Consider the following 16,525-nt stretch of genomic DNA (forward strand, 5'->3'; position numbering starts at 1 on the left):
CCCCTCCGCGGGTCCTCTCAGGTGACAGACCCCGCGGGCCCCCAGCCCCGCCCCGCCGCGTATTCCAGGGGCCGGGCCCGCGGCGTCGGAGAGCAGCCAGCGCCGCGCGGAGCCTCAGCCGTCGGTGCGCGCGTGGACCCGAGCCCCCTTCCTCCTCCAACCCGCCGCCGCCATGGCCGCCGCGGCCGCGCCCCGCAGCCTCCTCGTCCTGCTCCAGGTGCTCGGGCTCGCCCTAGCGCAGATCGTAAGTCCCGGGGCCACTCTCGCGCCGGGGTCTGGGGACCGGGGTCTGGGGTCCGGGGCTCAGAACGCAGGCAGGAGTTTGATGAAGGGTTGTTCCCGACTCCCTATGACCCTCCCTAACCCGAGGGGTCGCTTCCAACAGTCCCGAGACGCAAGTCCCCTCGGTAGGTGCACGGACAGGGTGCATCCCCGCACCGTAAGGATGAGCCGGGGAGCCAGAGGGACCTTGTCCCGAGATGCTCGACCCTGCCAGGGACAGCATCTTGGAGCAGGAGCTGGCGCTGGCTCCTGGCAACCCGGCGAACCCAGGTGGCGTGGGAGACAATGGTGCCCATTCACGGGGCTCGGCAGCCTCCGCCCCCGCCGCCTCCCAGGGGGCGCCGGCTCCAGCCAGACGCTGCTCTCCGTCCGCGGCTGCCTCTCCGCGGGGCTCCCGCGCCCGCGTGTCATTTGCAAGGGCACCTGGGGCGGCGGGTCCAACGGGACCCGGCCGTCTGGCGCCCTGGGCGGTTTGCAGCTCTGCTGCGGGGCTCCCGCCTAAGTAAGGAGGGCGCGGGCCCTGGCACGCGCGGAGTCCCTGCCTGGGTCGGGGCTGGCTCTCCCCCCAACCAGGGTCACCCCAGGGAGATGCAGGAGCGGTGCAGTGGGGGGGGGGGGGGCTTTGAGTGGGAGGAGAGAACAGGCTTCCCTTCTCTACGCCAGACCCCCAGCCGCCCCTACTTTCCCTGGGGTTTTACCCTCACCGGGGGGAGTGGAGAGGGTACATACTCACCATCCATGCTTGTTGGACATCTAAAAATAATAATACGCGCAACCCTTCATTGTACTACCTGTGACTTATTTGAGCCATCAGCATCTCCATCTATTCCTCGCCACGACACCGCGAGGGCAGCGTGGCACAGTGGAATCCTGGCCCCGCCACTTACTCTGTGATCTTTCGTAATCCCCGTTGGCCTGTTTCCATAATGCAAACTGCGCTCGAAATCGCATCCGCCTCACAGCTCTGCGCATTCACTAAGATGCTGTATGCAGTGGTACAGAGCACCTGGTGTACCGTGGGTTCTCCATAAACGCACGTTTGCTGCCCCGGGCATGCCCAGCTCCCTGCACTGTCTGAAGGCTGCACACTCTCTGTGTGTTTTCAGAGAGGTCCGCCAGGAGAGCGGGGCCCGCCGGGCCCCCCGGGGCCGCCGGGAGTGCCTGGATCCGACGGCATCGACGTGAGTCTCTAACCTGGGACGGAAGCGGGAGGGTGGTTGCGGACAAAGGGGAACTTTGTGAGCGTTGGGGGCGGGGATAGGGTGGGTGGGTGGGTGGGTTCCTGGAGGTGCAGTGCCCCACGTTGCCAGCAGGCGGCACCGGCCAGCACCACAAGGAGCCCATTTGTTCTGTAAAACCCCCAAACCAGCCGGGAGATGCAGAGCCGATTATAGCTTCCCACAGACAAGGAGCTGCTGTGCTGTCTACCCACCACATCTCACAGCGATTCCTTACCCCCTTCCCCACCTCCCCCTCATGTTTAAGGTGGGAGACGCCTTAACCCCTCGCGCTGCCCACTGGCACGTCTGGATGCTTCTTCAGGGTAGTTTGGGAGCCTCGGCCAGACCAGACCGCTGACCAGCAGGGGCCAGACTCCTGCCTCTTCCTTCTGCATTTCTTTCCCGATTTAGAACCAGCTGGGTTTGTTCCCTGATCTCCCTAGCATGGCGAGAGTTAAATATCTCATTCAGGAAGCTCCCCCAGGAGGTCAACTCCATGTTTACCCATCTGCACAGACTTCTATTCAGCCTGGTGCCCCCACCCCAAACACAGGGCCCTGGGTTCCTGCCAGCTCCCTGGCTGCCGCGGGCTCTGAGAGGCCTGGAGGCCCCTCTGGGGCTGAATCTGACTCCAGGCTCTGCCTGTCCTCCACCAAGGGGCCTTTGTCACCGCTGAAAGGAGGTCCTTCCTGCCTTGGGAAGTTTGAATCGGTCCCCTTCCTAGACCCCCTTGCCCCCCAGTTTCTTGTTTTCCAGTACCAATCCAGAGGACGGCCACTGCCTACTTGACTCGCCTCCCCTTCCTGTTTTTCTAAAAGTTCCTTCTGCTCTGGCTGGTGTAGCTCAGTGGATTGAGCGCCGGCCTGCAAACCAAAGCGCCACCAATTCTATTCCCAGTCGGGGCACATGCCTGGGTTGCAGGTGGGGTCCTCAGTTGGGGGCGTGTGAGAGGCAACCATACAACTATGTTTCTCTCCCTCTCTTCCCCCCCTCTAAAAATAAATAAATAAAATCTCTTTAAAAAATAAAAGTTTCTTCTCACACTTGCCCAAATTCAAGAGGCACCAGCTCTCTGAGGCAACTGGGAGCCCACACCCCCATCTGCGTCCCGTCACCAGCACCTTACCTGAGCTGGCGGGTCAAAACCCACGTGGACATCGCCCTCACCTGCCTGGCTGGGATTGGTCTCAATTGCCCTATGGTTTTGGGGGTTGGTTTTTTTTTTTGAGGGAAATGGAGCTATTTTTCTAAAAGCGCATGGCTGAGGGAACCCAGGGCAGAGGAGAAGAGAGGGAGCAGGCATGTGGGACTGGTGGGCCAGGGCCTGTGCGTGCCAGCTTGGGGTACACGGGCCAGCACGTGCTGCCTCACTCGCTTGTGTCTTACAGGGTGACAAGGGGCCCCCTGGGAAAGCTGGCCCTCCGGTGAGTGCTGTTTCTCTTTGGCCTTTGACTCTTCCAGTTCTTGCTCTCCTCCAGCTAACGTTTGCTCCACCTCTGTTTTCAAGGGACCTAAGGGAGAGCCTGGCAAACCAGGGCCGGACGGCCCGGACGGGAAGCCTGGGATCGATGTGAGTAGCCCGACTCAGGCATCTTCCCTGATCTTTTGTTCAGAGTGGAGCAGCAGGAGGAGACTCTGCAGCTGTGAGCCCCCTTTCCCTTCATGTGCCTTGTGATCTCACTGGACCCCCACTCCCAGGAGCATGAATCACAAGCAGATGGGGTCCAGAGAGGGGGTCAGTGTGTCTGCAGCAGCCAGGATTCAGTCTCACATTTCTGGCCTCCAAGTATCACACCGAACGCTGTGGGCAGAGCTGTCCTGCACACCCTGTGCTCTCCTCTCTTCCCCTCCCTAACCCACCCCCTCGAAGCCCGGGTGCAGCTCAGGAGAGGAACATGATTTGGCTGATCCTAGAGTTCCCAGGAGCCCGGAGGTCACAGGCTCCCAGACACAGCCAGGGCCATGGGGATAGTCTTTGGGCTGGGAAATACATATGCTCCAATCACCGAAAGAGGGGAGGAGGAAGAGGCTCCCATGAGTTGCCTTTGCCCCGCTGGCTCAAGAGGCACCCGCCAGAGCTGCACCTAGCCCCTGGGGCCCCTCCGACTCATCCACATCCTGCAAATTTCACAAAGCACATTGCCTTGCACATCAGTCTTCACACATGCACCCGGAGAGGTAAGCGCGGTTATTAATGAATTTCGCAGGTGAAAAAACTAGGGCTCTGCAAAAGTTGCCAAGGGCAGACACCAAGAAAATAATGTCTAAGTCTTCTAGACTCCTAATCTGGGAGGCGTGAGCCTGGGCTAATCAACCTTCCAGTGTCGGTTTGTCATCTTTCAAAATGAGATAATTCCTCTGCCTGCCCGCCTCCCGGGGTTACTGTGGGAACTGGGGAAAGGAAACTGAGGCCCTGAGGCTCCTCGGCCCTGAAGGACTAGGTGAAAAGCAGTCTGGGCCCACCCAGGAGAGACCTCTGTACCTGCCCTGCCCCATGGGCCTGGGAGCAGGTTTGTCCCTCACTGATCTACATTCCTCCTTCCCCAGGGTCTAACTGGAGCCAAGGGGGAGCCTGGCCCTGTTGGGACCCCTGGAGTCAAGGTAAGTGGCCTGCAAGGGCAATCTAGAGCCAGAGTTTGGGAGGGGCTGCAGTAGAGAGGAGCAGGGTCCCAGGAGCCCCAGCCTCTGAGCTTCTCCCATTGCTCTTGCAGGGCCAGCCTGGGCTCCCAGGTCCCCCTGGCCTGCCGGTGAGTATAACTGGTAGAGGCTTCGATGGCCCTGTTTGGATAGGGGGGGCTTAAAGTTGAGGCCATCAACCCAATCTTCTTTCCTTCTGTTGCAGGGCCCTGGCTTTGCTGGACCTCCCGTAAGTCCTCAGGGGTGGGGCAGGGTCCCTGAGACTTCCAGGGAACGATGATAGGGGACTGGCCATAAGGGGGAGGGGCCGGCATGGCACCAATGCTGTCCGGAATGGGCAGACTAGCCAGAGAACTCTGGCCCAGCCCACTCTGAGCCTCTCCACTGGCTGTGGGATTCTCTGGTCCTTGAAGCCCAAATCTGCCAGTCTCTCTGGGGTAGGTTGCAAAGTAAAAGTGGGAAGGGTGTTCAGGCACTACTGGTCCTTACCTTTGCGCCCGGGGTGGGCTAACCCTCTGAGGCTCGGTGGCCAATGACATCTCTGCACCTAGGGACCACCTGGACCTGTGGGCCTCCCCGGTGAGATCGGAATCACGGGCCTCAAGGTGAGCCCAGCCACTCCTCTGCCGACTCTGCCTCCTGCCCTCCGCCTCCAAGCCTGCAAGCTAGGTGTCTCTCCAGGAGCTCCTGGGCCTGCTTCTGGCCATCAGGGAGCTCCTCCAGGTCTGGGGCAGACGCCCCTCCTGCTGAGCCCACCCTGTGGTAGGTCTTTCAGGGAGACCAAGGGCTGGGGCCATCCCTGGCCTATTGGGCCGAGAGCTCCCACGAGACCCTGGATCTCAGGAGGTGACCGGAGAGCAGGCTGGACAGGGGTATGATTTAGGTCTCTCTCACTTCCAGGGGGATCCTGGACCAGAGGGACCAGCAGGCCCCCCCGGCCCTCCTGGGAAACCAGTAAGTGTCCTCAGACCTCCCACATGGCAGTGTGCACAGAGGAAGGAGAAAGTGCTTGAAGCAAACCTGGGGTGGGGAAGGTTGGGGCCAGGTTTCACATCCACACATCTCCTCCAGGGCCGCCCGGGAACCATCCAGGGCCTGGAAGGCAGCGCGGATTTCCTGGTGAGAGGGGAGGATCCTGGGGCAAGGTTAATGCAGGGAAGGGGCGGGTCAGCTGGAGATGGGCGGAGGTGGAGATAGCTGGAGGTGGGTCTGGAGACAGTGGGTGGGAGATGGGGAGGGGCCGCGCAGAGTGGCTCAGCCAGGTGGGGTTGGTGGAGGGTTTGGGAGCTGGCAAGATGGGGAGGCACTGCCCCGCTGGCCTGAGGCCGGCGTGACCACAGAGCCCTGAGGAATTTTCTTTCCAGTGTCCAACCAACTGCCCAGCGGGTGTGAAAGGCCCCCAGGGACTGCAGGGAGTGAAGGTGAGCTCCTGGTCCCAGTCTGGGGAGGGCGGAGCAGGTGGTCAGGTGGGGACCTCACACTGAGCTCCTCCTTTTCTTTTAGGGGCATCCGGGGAAACGCGGGGCGCTGGGAGATCCCGGCAGCCTTGGGAAGACAGTAAGTGTGAGGGCAAAGGGCCACGGGGGCGGGGCACGTGGGGAGGGTCCTGCTGGGCCTCCCCCTCCTCCTCCCTTCCCCTTCCCCCTTGGTCTCTGGGGACAGAGCTCCGAGCCGGGCAGCAGAGGCCCAAGTCACAGGTCCGTGTGTCCCTGGGCGGGTCCCTTCTCCTTCTGGGCCTCGGTTTCCCCATCTGCCATAGGGATTGGAAACGGATGGTACCTTTGGTTGCCTGATACTTGTCTTTCCAACTGCCTGCCCGTCTGATCACCCAATCCTGCCCTCTAGGGTCCCAAAGGAGATGTGGGTGCTTCTGGAGAGCAAGGCATCCCCGGGCCACCGGTAAGAAGCACTTCCCTTGGCTCCTCTCCTTGTCCTAGGAGACCTTAGTGGGCTGGATCCCCTGCTCCAGCCTCTAACTTGGAAAAGAGACACCTGTGCCCAACCAGCATGTCTCTGGGTGGGGAGAGGGGGACTAAAGCTGACTGTCAGAAATCGGGGCACAGAAACCAAGGCTGTCAGTCAGCAGACTCGGCTGGGGCCCAGGTTCTGCCACTGTCCCCCTGAGTGACTCTGGAGCGTCCCTCCCTATCTCTGAGCCTCAGTCCCCTCTATGAGATAGAGACTTAGAAGGGCATCGTGAATGGGGTGGGGGGCAGGGGGGAGGCAGAGAAGGTATCATGAAGTGGGCCTGGCAATTGCCATCACTGTCATTCTTCTGTCCTGACAGGGTCCCCAGGGTGCCAGGGGCTACCCGGGCATGGTGGGACCCAAAGGAGAGACGGTAAGTGAGTCTGGGTGGAGGGGGGTGTGTCCTGCAAGAGCTGCCCTGACAGCCCTCTGGCCTCTGGGATGCAGCCAGGACTGACCTGCACCTGCCTCCTCTCCCCAGGGTCCTCGTGGGTACAAAGGAATGGTGGGCTCTGTTGGCGCTGTTGGGTCACCGGTAGGTCTGCTCCTGCTCACTCCCCACACACCTCCTCCTGGCTGGAGTTCCCAGGGCTGAGAAGGGGGCGCAGCTCCCCCCGGGCCCATTAACCTGGATTCCCGTTTGTCCTTGCCAGGGTGAGGAAGGTCCCCGTGGGCCACCAGGACGAGCTGGGGAAAAGGGTGACGTGGTGAGTCCTCAGGCCCCTCTTGTCCAGTCAGGGCCCCTGGGGAGCACTGGGCGGGGCTCAGCTCCACCCAAGGCTGGTGTGTGCTGCACATGGGGGTCACTCTGGCATCTGAACATGGGGGTGTGTGATGGGGGTGTCTGGTTCAGGGGAAGGAGCATTTGTACCCAGCACCCAGTCAGCTCCGCCAGCCACTACTCCTTGAAGCCCCACCTGCTACTGATCAAATTCAGACTCTGGGAGAGGCCAGGAGATCTGGTCTCACGGTCACTGCGGCTGGACAATTAAAATTCCAGCAAATCAGCCATGGGACTAATGAGATTTGGTCCAGACCCCAGTTCTCTCAACTTTTGTAAACTTTTAATTAATAGACTTTATTTCTTTTGAGCAGTTTTAAGTTTATAGAAAAATTGAACAGAAAGGAAGGCTAACTATGCTTTTTTTTTTTTTAGTTTTTAACTAGGCCAGTTTTTAAATGTACACAGAAGTAGAGGATGATCTAACGAGCCCTCATATGAGCGATCTCCCCATTTAACACTTTGCCACACTCCCGTCATCTTTCCTTCCTGCACTTTGGTACTGCTCTGCCCCGATACTTTTCAAGCAAACCCTCAACATCATGTCATTTTACCCCTCAATACTTCTTCTGTATATATCTCTTAAAAACAAGCACTTTAGCTCACAGAATCACAATATCATTATCACACCAACAAAATGATCGAGTGTTCCTTAACATCCTCAAATAACCAATCAGTGTTCAATTTTTCCCAATTACCTCCAAAGTGTCTCCTCAGGGTTCTTGTTCAAATTAAGACCCAAACAAAGCCCACACGAGGTGCGCAGCGGGGCTCGGTGAGCGCTGGCTCCTCCCCCCGCCCCGCCCCTTCGCTTTGGCGCCGACCTCCACTCCCTCCCGCTGGGTCCAGGGCCACGAACGCACTCCCAGGCCCTTTTCCTCCAGCCCCTGCACAGCACGACCTGTGCCAAAGGGACGCTGGGACCCGGAGGCCATTGTTCTCAGCTGTTCCCCTCTGTGAACAGCCACACAGGGGTTCAGCACCCTGAAGGTGACCTCATTTCTACCCACTTTGCAGGGAAGCCAAGGTGTTCGAGGACCCCAGGGAATAACAGGCCCAAAGGGAGCAACTGTAAGTGGCCCAGGCCCACCCAGCCAGAGGGTGGGTCCAGTAAACTCCTCCCAAACCCCCAGAGGACAAGCCCCCGGGGACTGTAGACTGAGCTCTGTTGCAGGCTGGCTGGCTTGGTCACCTTGGGAAATGCCTCGTTTTTTCAAACCTGTAAATAAGTGATGATGTAGGAGAGATCATGGAAAGCTTGCCGCAATCTGGGACACTTGTCACCCACACGAGGAAAGGACTGTGGTCTAGCCCCTGCAGTCCCATTCCCACTTCCGTTCCCCTCCCTCAGTTGCCTGGAGGGGTTTCATGAGATGACCAGACCCACTTCCTGCCTGCCCACTGACTGCAGCTGTCACAGAGGGACGTGGGTGGGTGCCCTGACCCCAGACATCTCCCCACGGTGAGTCTACCTTCCACTCTCCTCCTGAGCAGGGTCCCCCAGGCATTGACGGCAAGGACGGGACCCCAGGCACACCTGGCATGAAGGTAGGAGTGGAGGTTGCCTGTGGGATTGGGGCAAGGGTCAGGGCCCCTCCCAGCTCAGGCCGAGGGTCCCATCGCGCTGACCTTGGAGGCCCAGGAGCCTGGGATCCTCAAGCGTGTGATCAACGCATCCCCTCTTGTCCCCGGGCCTCGGTTTCCCTGCCTTCATTCCAGGGGAAGCCATGGACCCTCTGGCGGAACTCTCATTCTTGCCTCTGGTTCTCTCTCCCCCAGGGTAGTGCGGGACAGGCGGGCCGCCCAGGAAACCCGGGCCACCAGGGCCTGGCGGTGAGTATGGGGAGGAGGCACCGGCTGCCCCACTGCAAACTGCTGCTTCTTTTCCCCAGGAAGGCCAGGCGCTCTGTTGCCCACCTTCCTCTCCATGGCGGCATGCGTGGCTGATGAGGTCAAAACCTACACACCCAGGGCACCTGCTCCAGTCCTTGTCCCCACCCAGCCCAGACCTCATCCCCAGCTCTGTAGCCTCTGGCCTGGCTAAGGCCTCATCATTTGAATAATTGATCCAGCCTTCTGTTTGGCCGTTCCATCCTTCCATGTTGCCTGAGTGGGATCAGACCATTTCCCCACTCCAGCACCTCCCACGGCCCCCGCTGCCTCCAGGAAAGTCATTCCACCCAGTGTGTCAAGACACAGTTACTGAGTACCCAAGGCACCCTGAGTGGCAGGGAAACAGTCACGGACAGATAGCTGCAGCCCTTGCCCTCACGGCTCATCTCAGCATTCACGGACCACCGTAATCACCCTCCCCTCCCCACCTCCTCAGGCACTGCGTCTCCTACACACCTTCTGGAGCCCAATCCGCAGGGCCCCCCACCCCGGCTCCCCGCCAGGGGAACCGAGGCCGAGGCCTGCTAGCGTGCCTCTGTATGACTGGGCTCCTGTGTGCCCCTGCGTGTGCCTGTGAGCACATAGCATGCTCCTCTTCTCCCATGGACCACAAACGCCCCTCTGCCCCGTCCTCTCCCACCATGGCTTCGGGGCTGGGTACAGTCAAGTTCATGATGCCCACACCTGGGCCTGCTGCTGTTCAGCTCCCACAAGAGGGTCGGGAATCTGAATCAAGGGTGGGAGGCAAAGCACGGATGCATGGCACTGCCCCATGCCAGGGCGAAACCAATGTCCACTTTCTACAGGGTGTGCCAGGTCAGCCGGGGACAAAAGGAGGCCCTGGAGACAAGGTGAGGTGACTTCAAGCTGGCGGCAGAATGGCTCCATCTGAACAAGGGAGCCTGGGGGCAAGGGACTGGGGGCTTGTCATAAAGACCGAAAGGCTCAGGCCTCACCCCAAGCTCAGAGACTCGGCCATACACAGGTTCCTTACGTGCTATAAGCACGTCCCTTCTGTCACCCCTCCAAGCCCCTGCACCTCATCCCAGCTCAGTGAGACAGGAGGGCCTGGCTCTGAATCCAGAGGAGAAACAAACAGGAACATCAGTGGAGCCCAGAGGACGTGGCCAAGAACACCCTCTCCCTTCCCCAACTCATTTGGCTCCAGAATCTGCTTAGGGTTCCTTGGGCTTTCCCAAGACCACGGGCCGCCTGGGCCACGCAATCTGACCTTAGACTTGTGTTTTCCTGCAGGGTGAGCCAGGCCAGCAGGGCCTCCCTGGATTCTCTGGTCCCCCTGGGAAGGAGGTAAGTGCCCTCTCCTTTAAAACAAGGGCTCTTGCTTTGCCCCCCGCCCCCCACTCCAAGACTGAGGATCCTGCACTCAGCTTGTGGGGTCTGGGCGAGACTATGAGGTGAAGCCCTGGCATGAGGGTGCCCTGGGTGCCAGCCAGGGCCCTGCCAGTGACCCGCTAACCCAGGGACACTCCCTCTCCTCTCTGCACCATGCAGTAAGGGTACAGGTGGGTTCTGTTCTGGGTGTGACCTCCCCATGTGACCAAGTTGACTGGGGCTAAGAATCCAGCAGACAGAATCAATCATTCATTCATTCAGTCAGTCAGTCATTCCATAAACATTTACCAAACACCTGCTACTGTGCTGAGATACACAGTCTCCTACTCACACAGAGTTTACAGTTCAGCGGAAGACACAGACATTAAATAAATGACCACATAACTAATTACAATTGTATTGGGTTCTATGAAGGGAAAGTACTAAGACCTGAAGAAAAAAACAGGGGGTAAGGGAAGGCTTCCCTGACAAAGCGAATTATCTGTAACTCAAAGATGGGTGGCTGTTATCCAGGTGTGGAAGGGAGGGACCCCCCCAGGCCTTCTGCTTACCCCCAATTTCTCTGTCCCCCAGGGAGAGCCGGGGCCTCGAGGAGAAACTGGTCCCCGAGGCATCATGGGGGAGAAGGTAAGTGCGGGCGCAGGGCTCCTCCCTGGGGGCCTCTGCAGCTGCTGGCTCTGCTGGGCCCGGGACCTGGTCCGTCCAATGGCTCCAGCGCTTGCCCAGTCCTGTCCACGCCTGTGTGAGGCTCCCCCAGCCCAGGCCTCAGTTGGTTTGTTTGTGAGGTGGAGCAAAGGACTTCCATGCCAGTGACAGCAGAGATGGAGGGCGCCCTGACTGTGCAGGGGGAGGCTGCCGGTGCTGGTGGCCTGGGTGTGACCCTTTCTTTCTATTTCAGGGTGACCAGGGTGAGAGGGGGCCAGTGGGGCAGCCAGGCCCTCAAGGACGGCAGGTAAGTGGGGGTGACTTAGACTGGCAGGGGGAGCATGTCTGGGCAGCTCATTTGACTTACCCCTCTGAGTCTTTTCTTTTCAGGGCCCAAAGGGGGAGCAGGGTCCCCCGGGGATTCCAGGACCGCAAGGCTTACCAGGCATTAAGGGAGACAAGGTACCGAATGGCTCCAGAAAACACCTGAGAAAGAGGCCCTAGGACCGTGGGGGAGTGGGGGAAGGAGCTCAGATTCTTACCGAGCTTCCAAATCGGCGCAGAAAAATCGCTCTGTGGGTCCCAGGAGGTCCTAAGGGGCAAGGTGGAGCTGCAGAGGGGGTGCGGCCGGGAGCCGGGTGGAGGGACCCCGTGCGCCCAGCCCTCCCTGGAGAGGAGAGCCCACCAAGCACTCGACTCCCCCGCTTTCTCCAGGGCTCCCCAGGGAAGACCGGGCCTCGCGGCGGAGTGGTGAGCACCAGCGCCTCCCCTTCCCCGGCTTGGAGAGGTTCCGGGTGTCGGGAGGTGGGGCTCAGGGTGGGGGTGTCCCGCTGGACTCCAACGCGGCTCTGACACGTGGTTCTTCCTTTGCAGGGCGACCCAGGGGTGGCCGGCCTCCGGGGAGAGAAAGGCGATAAGGTGAACCTGCCGCAAGGGATGGGGGGGAGGGTTTCAGTGGGAGCAGTGCGTGACCCCAGCCCCCGCCACCTCCTGACAGCGCTTCCTTGTACCTGCAGGGAGAGTCTGGTGAGCCAGGGCCCAAAGGACAGGTGAGTCCTGCCCCAGTGCGCCTTTCTCCCCACCCCACTCTCGCATCCCTCGGCGCTGCTGGGGCTCGAGGCGGGGCGGGACTCGGCCTTCTTGTCTTGGATCATCACTAGCCCGCCCCTCCTTCTCACCCCGAGTCTGCTCCCGCCCCGCCCCGCAGCAAGGAATCCGTGGAGAACCTGGCTACCGGGGCCCCAGCGGGGATGCGGGCGCCCCCGGGGTGCAGGGCTACCCCGGGCTCCCCGGCCCTCGAGGAATGGCAGGAGACCGCGGCGTGCCCGGGCGGCCCGGGAGACAGGGCGTGGCGGTGAGTCGGCCCCGGGCAGGGCAGGCTTCCAGGTAGGAAATTTCTTGGAAGCGCTGCTTCTGTCCCGAGGCTGGGAGCTCCCACGGGAAGCTCTCGCCCCTGGGTCTTGTTCCGAGGCCCAGACCAGCGGGGGTGGGTGTGGGTGCGGCAGGAGGGGTTTCAGGCAGATGCTGAAAATACTTCCGGAGAGAAACTGGGAGCAGGGAGGGGTCTCAGGGCGCGGGAGAGGCAGCCCTGGCAGCCAGGGGCTTCTTCCTGAAAGGCCTTCTCTGCTTCAGGGCCGAGATGCCAGCGACCAGCACATCGTGGACGTGGTGCTGAAGATGCTGCAAGGTGAGGGGAGGCGCTGGCAACCCCTCACTCTCCCTGGCAGGACATGAGCCCCTGCAGAGTCTCTCCAGGTGGCCTTGCACCACCGTTTGGAGTCCTGGGTGCTCACGGCAGCCCTGCCTCCAAGGGCCTGGGGACCTTAGGTTCACCTGCCTTTGCTGGACCTTTGACACCTGCAGACCAGCGAGGAAGGGGGGTGTTAAACACCGGGCTTTTCTGTCTGTCTGCACACCCAGGGCTCAGGGGCTGTCAGGATGCTGAGCCTTCCCCAGTTTCTGGGCGGGCACCCACATCACAAGACCTCTCTACCTCCCTCCCACCCCCCAGAGCAACTGGCAGAGGTGGCTGTGAGTGCCAAGAGAGAAGCCTTGGGTGCAACCGGCATGGTGGGTCTTCCTGGACCCCCTGGGCCTCCTGGGTACCCAGGCAAACAGGGACCCCATGGGCACCCTGGTCCTCGAGGCGTTCCTGGCATCGTGGGAGCTGTGGGCCAGATCGGCAACACCGGGCCCAAGGGTGAGTGCTGTCCTGTGTTGGGTGTGGCCAGGTGATGGGATTTGGCAGGGGTGGGCCCCAGGGTCTTGGTTAGGCAGGCTGACTGCTTAGCCTCGTGTTTTCTCTCTCTCGGTAGCAGATTGATAGAAACAAAAGTGCTATTCTATAACTTTGGTTTTGTCGGGAGGGTTGTTTTTGTTTTGCATTTACTTAGGGGTACCCCATTAACATCTTTCCAAGTCTCTGGAAGTGGGGAGGCAGATTAACAAAATAGTAAAGCAGACAACTCTAGAATCACGAGACCGGTGTGTGTCCCTCCACTTGCTCGTGGGGGCCCTTGCACAGGTTGCCTGTTAATCTCCCTGGCTTTAGATTTACCACATGTAAAGTGGGGATATTCATAGCGACAGCCTCACAGTGTTGTCCTGGGGATTCATTCAGACAGAGGTAATTCACCTGGAGCTTTTAGTCCACTGCTTGGCACGTGGTGAATGCCAGCTGTCCTTGAACTTCATTGGCTGTAAACAGGGTGGGGCAGAAGTACGTTTACAGTTGTGAATTTGGGGAACACGGAATTTATTCTTGTATTATTAATTTATTAATTACTGTATTATTTTCCATATGAACAACGGCAAATGTACTTTTGCCCTACCCCGTAGTCTTCCACCCTCTGCCTGGACCTCCTTCCTGCATTTACCCAGTTCGTCGGTCATTCCCAGCAGTCCCCGAGTGTAAACTAGCACAAAACAGGAATAATCACTGGGTGTGAAACAAATTAAATAGCGACCACAGTAGAAAAAAGTTTCCAATTCTGAAAAACAAAGGCCCCCATCTTTCTCTGTAGGAAAACGCGGAGAGAAGGGTGACCGGGGAGATGTGGGACGTGGACACCCCGGGATGCCGGGGCCCCCGGGGATCCCAGGTAAGGCCTCCGCCCTGGCCGGCAGCAGCTCTGTCCCTCAGCTCCGGGATGACGCCCACAGACAGCTGGGTGTCCTCCAGGGAGGCCTCGTGCTCAGCCAGCTCGGTGCTGCGCACCCAGCTTTTGTATCCTTTGCAGCACCCGGAGTCTCTGGGTGGGTCTGGGCAGTGGAGGGCCTCCCGACTTGCGCTGAAATCTGCTTCATGGAGGGAAAGGAAGGGCATTTGCTCCCAAGGCTCACTGACTGGGAGCTGGGAGTGACGGACAGTTGCATGTGTGTCTGGGGCAGAGTCCCTTCTTCCTGTGGTGTCCTTGGCTTCGTTGTCCCCACCTGAACAGTGGGACTTAGGAGTTCTAGAGCCAAGAGGAGGGCCTGATGTCTCGACTTTCTCCCTTTCTCAGGACTCCCTGGCCGGCCTGGCCAGGCCATCAATGGCAAAGATGGAGATCGAGGGACCGCAGGGCCCCCGGGAGAGGCCGGCCGCCCTGGCCTGCCAGGCCCTGTGGGGTTGCCAGGCTTCTGTGAGCCTGCAGCCTGCCTGGGAGCCTCAGCCTACGCCTCTGCACGCCTCACCGAGCCCGGATCCATCAAGGGGCCGTGAGCACCAGGCCAGGACAGAGCCCAGCAGGCATCCTGGGGGAAGGACGAGGTCCCCTCTGGGTGGATGTGCACCCCACCCCTCAGCCCAGGACACTAGCATCCCCAGGACCTCTGTCTGGGACCCAGGAATCCTGAGGGAAAGAAAATTCTAACCCACGAGGGAAGGGAGGGGCGGGGAGGGCATTGGAGTGGAAAGGCTAGGCCAGCAGGCAGGGCGAGTGGCCCGGGAGAGGCCAAGCTCGCAGAGGAGGGGGTGGCTTCTCTCCCCGGAGCACCAGTCAGATTTTCACCAAAACAAGTACCTCCGTAATTTGTGCCATTCTCCGTTGGCCATCTTGTCCCTGGGGCCGGTGGACCGAGGTCTCTGCTGGTTCCTGACCCCATTTCACCCCTTGGGCTTACTGGGTGACTGCGCGGCCATCATTAAGCCAGCCCCCCTACTCCCCCCTCCCATCTGAGTATTTAAACACCCATGTCCCTTCTCTTTTGGCATCACTCTCCCACCGCCCTCTCCTAGACCCATACAGGCCTTTCTGAAAATAAAAGCCCCCAACTTGGGCACGAACCAGCCTGTGAGTTGTTGGGCTTCCTTTCTCACGGAGTGGGGATGGGCCTCCACTGCCCGGGCAGCGGCAGGGTGGTCCGGGGCTCCTCCCTGTGCAGGGGAGGGAGCGGCACCTTCATCTGGGCGCGTCCTGAATCGTGAGCATTAGGATGGCGAGTGGAGTTGAGGAACATCTGTGGGGAGAACCGGGGGGTGGTCGGGACGGCGAACTGCTGTGCACCTTTGGGCAAATCTTTCCCAGCCTTTGAACGGTGGTGGCGAGGACTCGGCCACGCCTTTTTATCTCAGGACACCGGTGATTTCCGACCAGTGCGCTGCGAGAATTTTTTAAACGTTCCATACCTGAGCGTTTAGTCAGGGGCACTGACTCTTTTCCCTTAAACTGTCAAATTAAAAAATGACAACAGCCAACACAATAACAGCCGTCCAGCGTGAATGCCCTGTTTTGAACCGTAAATATAAAGGTTATGTAATACAGCTGAATCTTATTGGTCACATTGTAAAATGTGACCAATAAGAGGTGGCGTCTGATTGGCTAATTCTTGGTACCAGAAATTCTTATATACAAATATAGGCAACTGATTTTTTTTAAGACACTTTGGAGCAATAATGGTAATTACTATTACCATTATTATTTTGTAAATCAAAATAACTACTATTTTATTGTCAGATTGGCAAAAAATATATTTTTTGGTGTGCAGCATAGTTTTAGTAGTGTGCCATGAAATGGAAAGGTTGAAAACGGCTGCAGGAGAGCGCACCTGGTGAATGGCCAGCGCCTGGCACACAGGCCGTCCCTGTGAGTTTGGGCGCTCACCGTGGGCGGGCCCTGGGGCAGGAACTGGAGACAAATACTAGAAGATTTGGCTCTTACCTTTCAGGGGTTTCCAGGCCCACGAGGAAAAGACACGGATCTGGACGATGAGAGCAGAAGTGGCAGTCACTCACACCACTTCCACTAAGGGGACACAGAGCGGAGACTGGCTCGGGTCTGATCTGCGCCCCTGGGCTCCCAGCCTCTTGCTTTGTAGGCTGGCCAGGCTGCACGGAGCAGCAGGAGCAGGGAAGCATGTGGCCTTTGACCCGTGCAAAGATGGCTTTCTAGGAGAGTCCAGTCCCTTTGCTCCATTATGGATTTGGGCATCTGTTCCTTCAAATGGAATGTTCTGCCAGCCCCAGGCCCTCCTGGAGACACAGGACTCCAGCCTGAGGTCTGAAGCCTGGGCCCTCTTACATCTCACCTTAAACTTGGCTGTTCACCCTCACCTACTCTGGGGCATCCTTTGAACTCCCCTCACTGGCCCACCCACTCTCCTCCCTCCCTCACCCTGGTACACTCACACACACACACTCACACACACACACACATACACACTTCACTTCCCCTGTAGTGACAGACAGGAAGGACAAGTGGGGTAGCCCTCAGGGCCACACAGGTGGCTTTGCTCTCTGTGCTTTGGCAAATCCCAAGTCATACAT

The 16,525-nt window shown here is 59.2% G+C and overlaps 1 protein-coding gene across 1 annotated transcript; it reads left to right on the plus strand.

The window, feature by feature from the left end:
- The first annotated feature begins 109 nt into the window (after window positions 1–109).
- COL9A2 (collagen type IX alpha 2 chain) lies at window positions 110–14,913 on the plus strand. Its single transcript, XM_037149487.2, has 32 exons — window positions 110–244; window positions 1,389–1,463; window positions 2,891–2,926; window positions 3,010–3,072; window positions 4,050–4,103; window positions 4,214–4,249; window positions 4,345–4,368; window positions 4,691–4,744; window positions 5,040–5,093; window positions 5,211–5,258; window positions 5,504–5,560; window positions 5,643–5,696; window positions 5,985–6,038; window positions 6,427–6,480; window positions 6,589–6,642; window positions 6,761–6,814; window positions 7,906–7,959; window positions 8,383–8,436; window positions 8,668–8,721; window positions 9,588–9,632; window positions 10,036–10,089; window positions 10,708–10,761; window positions 11,033–11,086; window positions 11,170–11,241; window positions 11,494–11,529; window positions 11,653–11,697; window positions 11,796–11,828; window positions 11,987–12,133; window positions 12,412–12,466; window positions 12,791–12,979; window positions 13,803–13,880; window positions 14,283–14,913. The coding sequence occupies exons 1-32, from the start codon at window positions 173–175 to the stop codon at window positions 14,480–14,482; spliced, it is 2,067 nt and encodes a 688-aa protein (XP_037005382.2). The 5' UTR covers window positions 110–172; the 3' UTR covers window positions 14,483–14,913.
- Window positions 14,914–16,525: the final 1,612 nt, after the last annotated feature.

This window comes from Artibeus jamaicensis, unplaced genomic scaffold (genome assembly GCF_021234435.1).
Source record: "Artibeus jamaicensis isolate MK-2021 breed Jamaican fruit bat unplaced genomic scaffold, CSHL_Jam_final scaffold_847, whole genome shotgun sequence".
Classification (NCBI taxonomy): domain Eukaryota; kingdom Metazoa; phylum Chordata; class Mammalia; order Chiroptera; family Phyllostomidae; genus Artibeus; species Artibeus jamaicensis.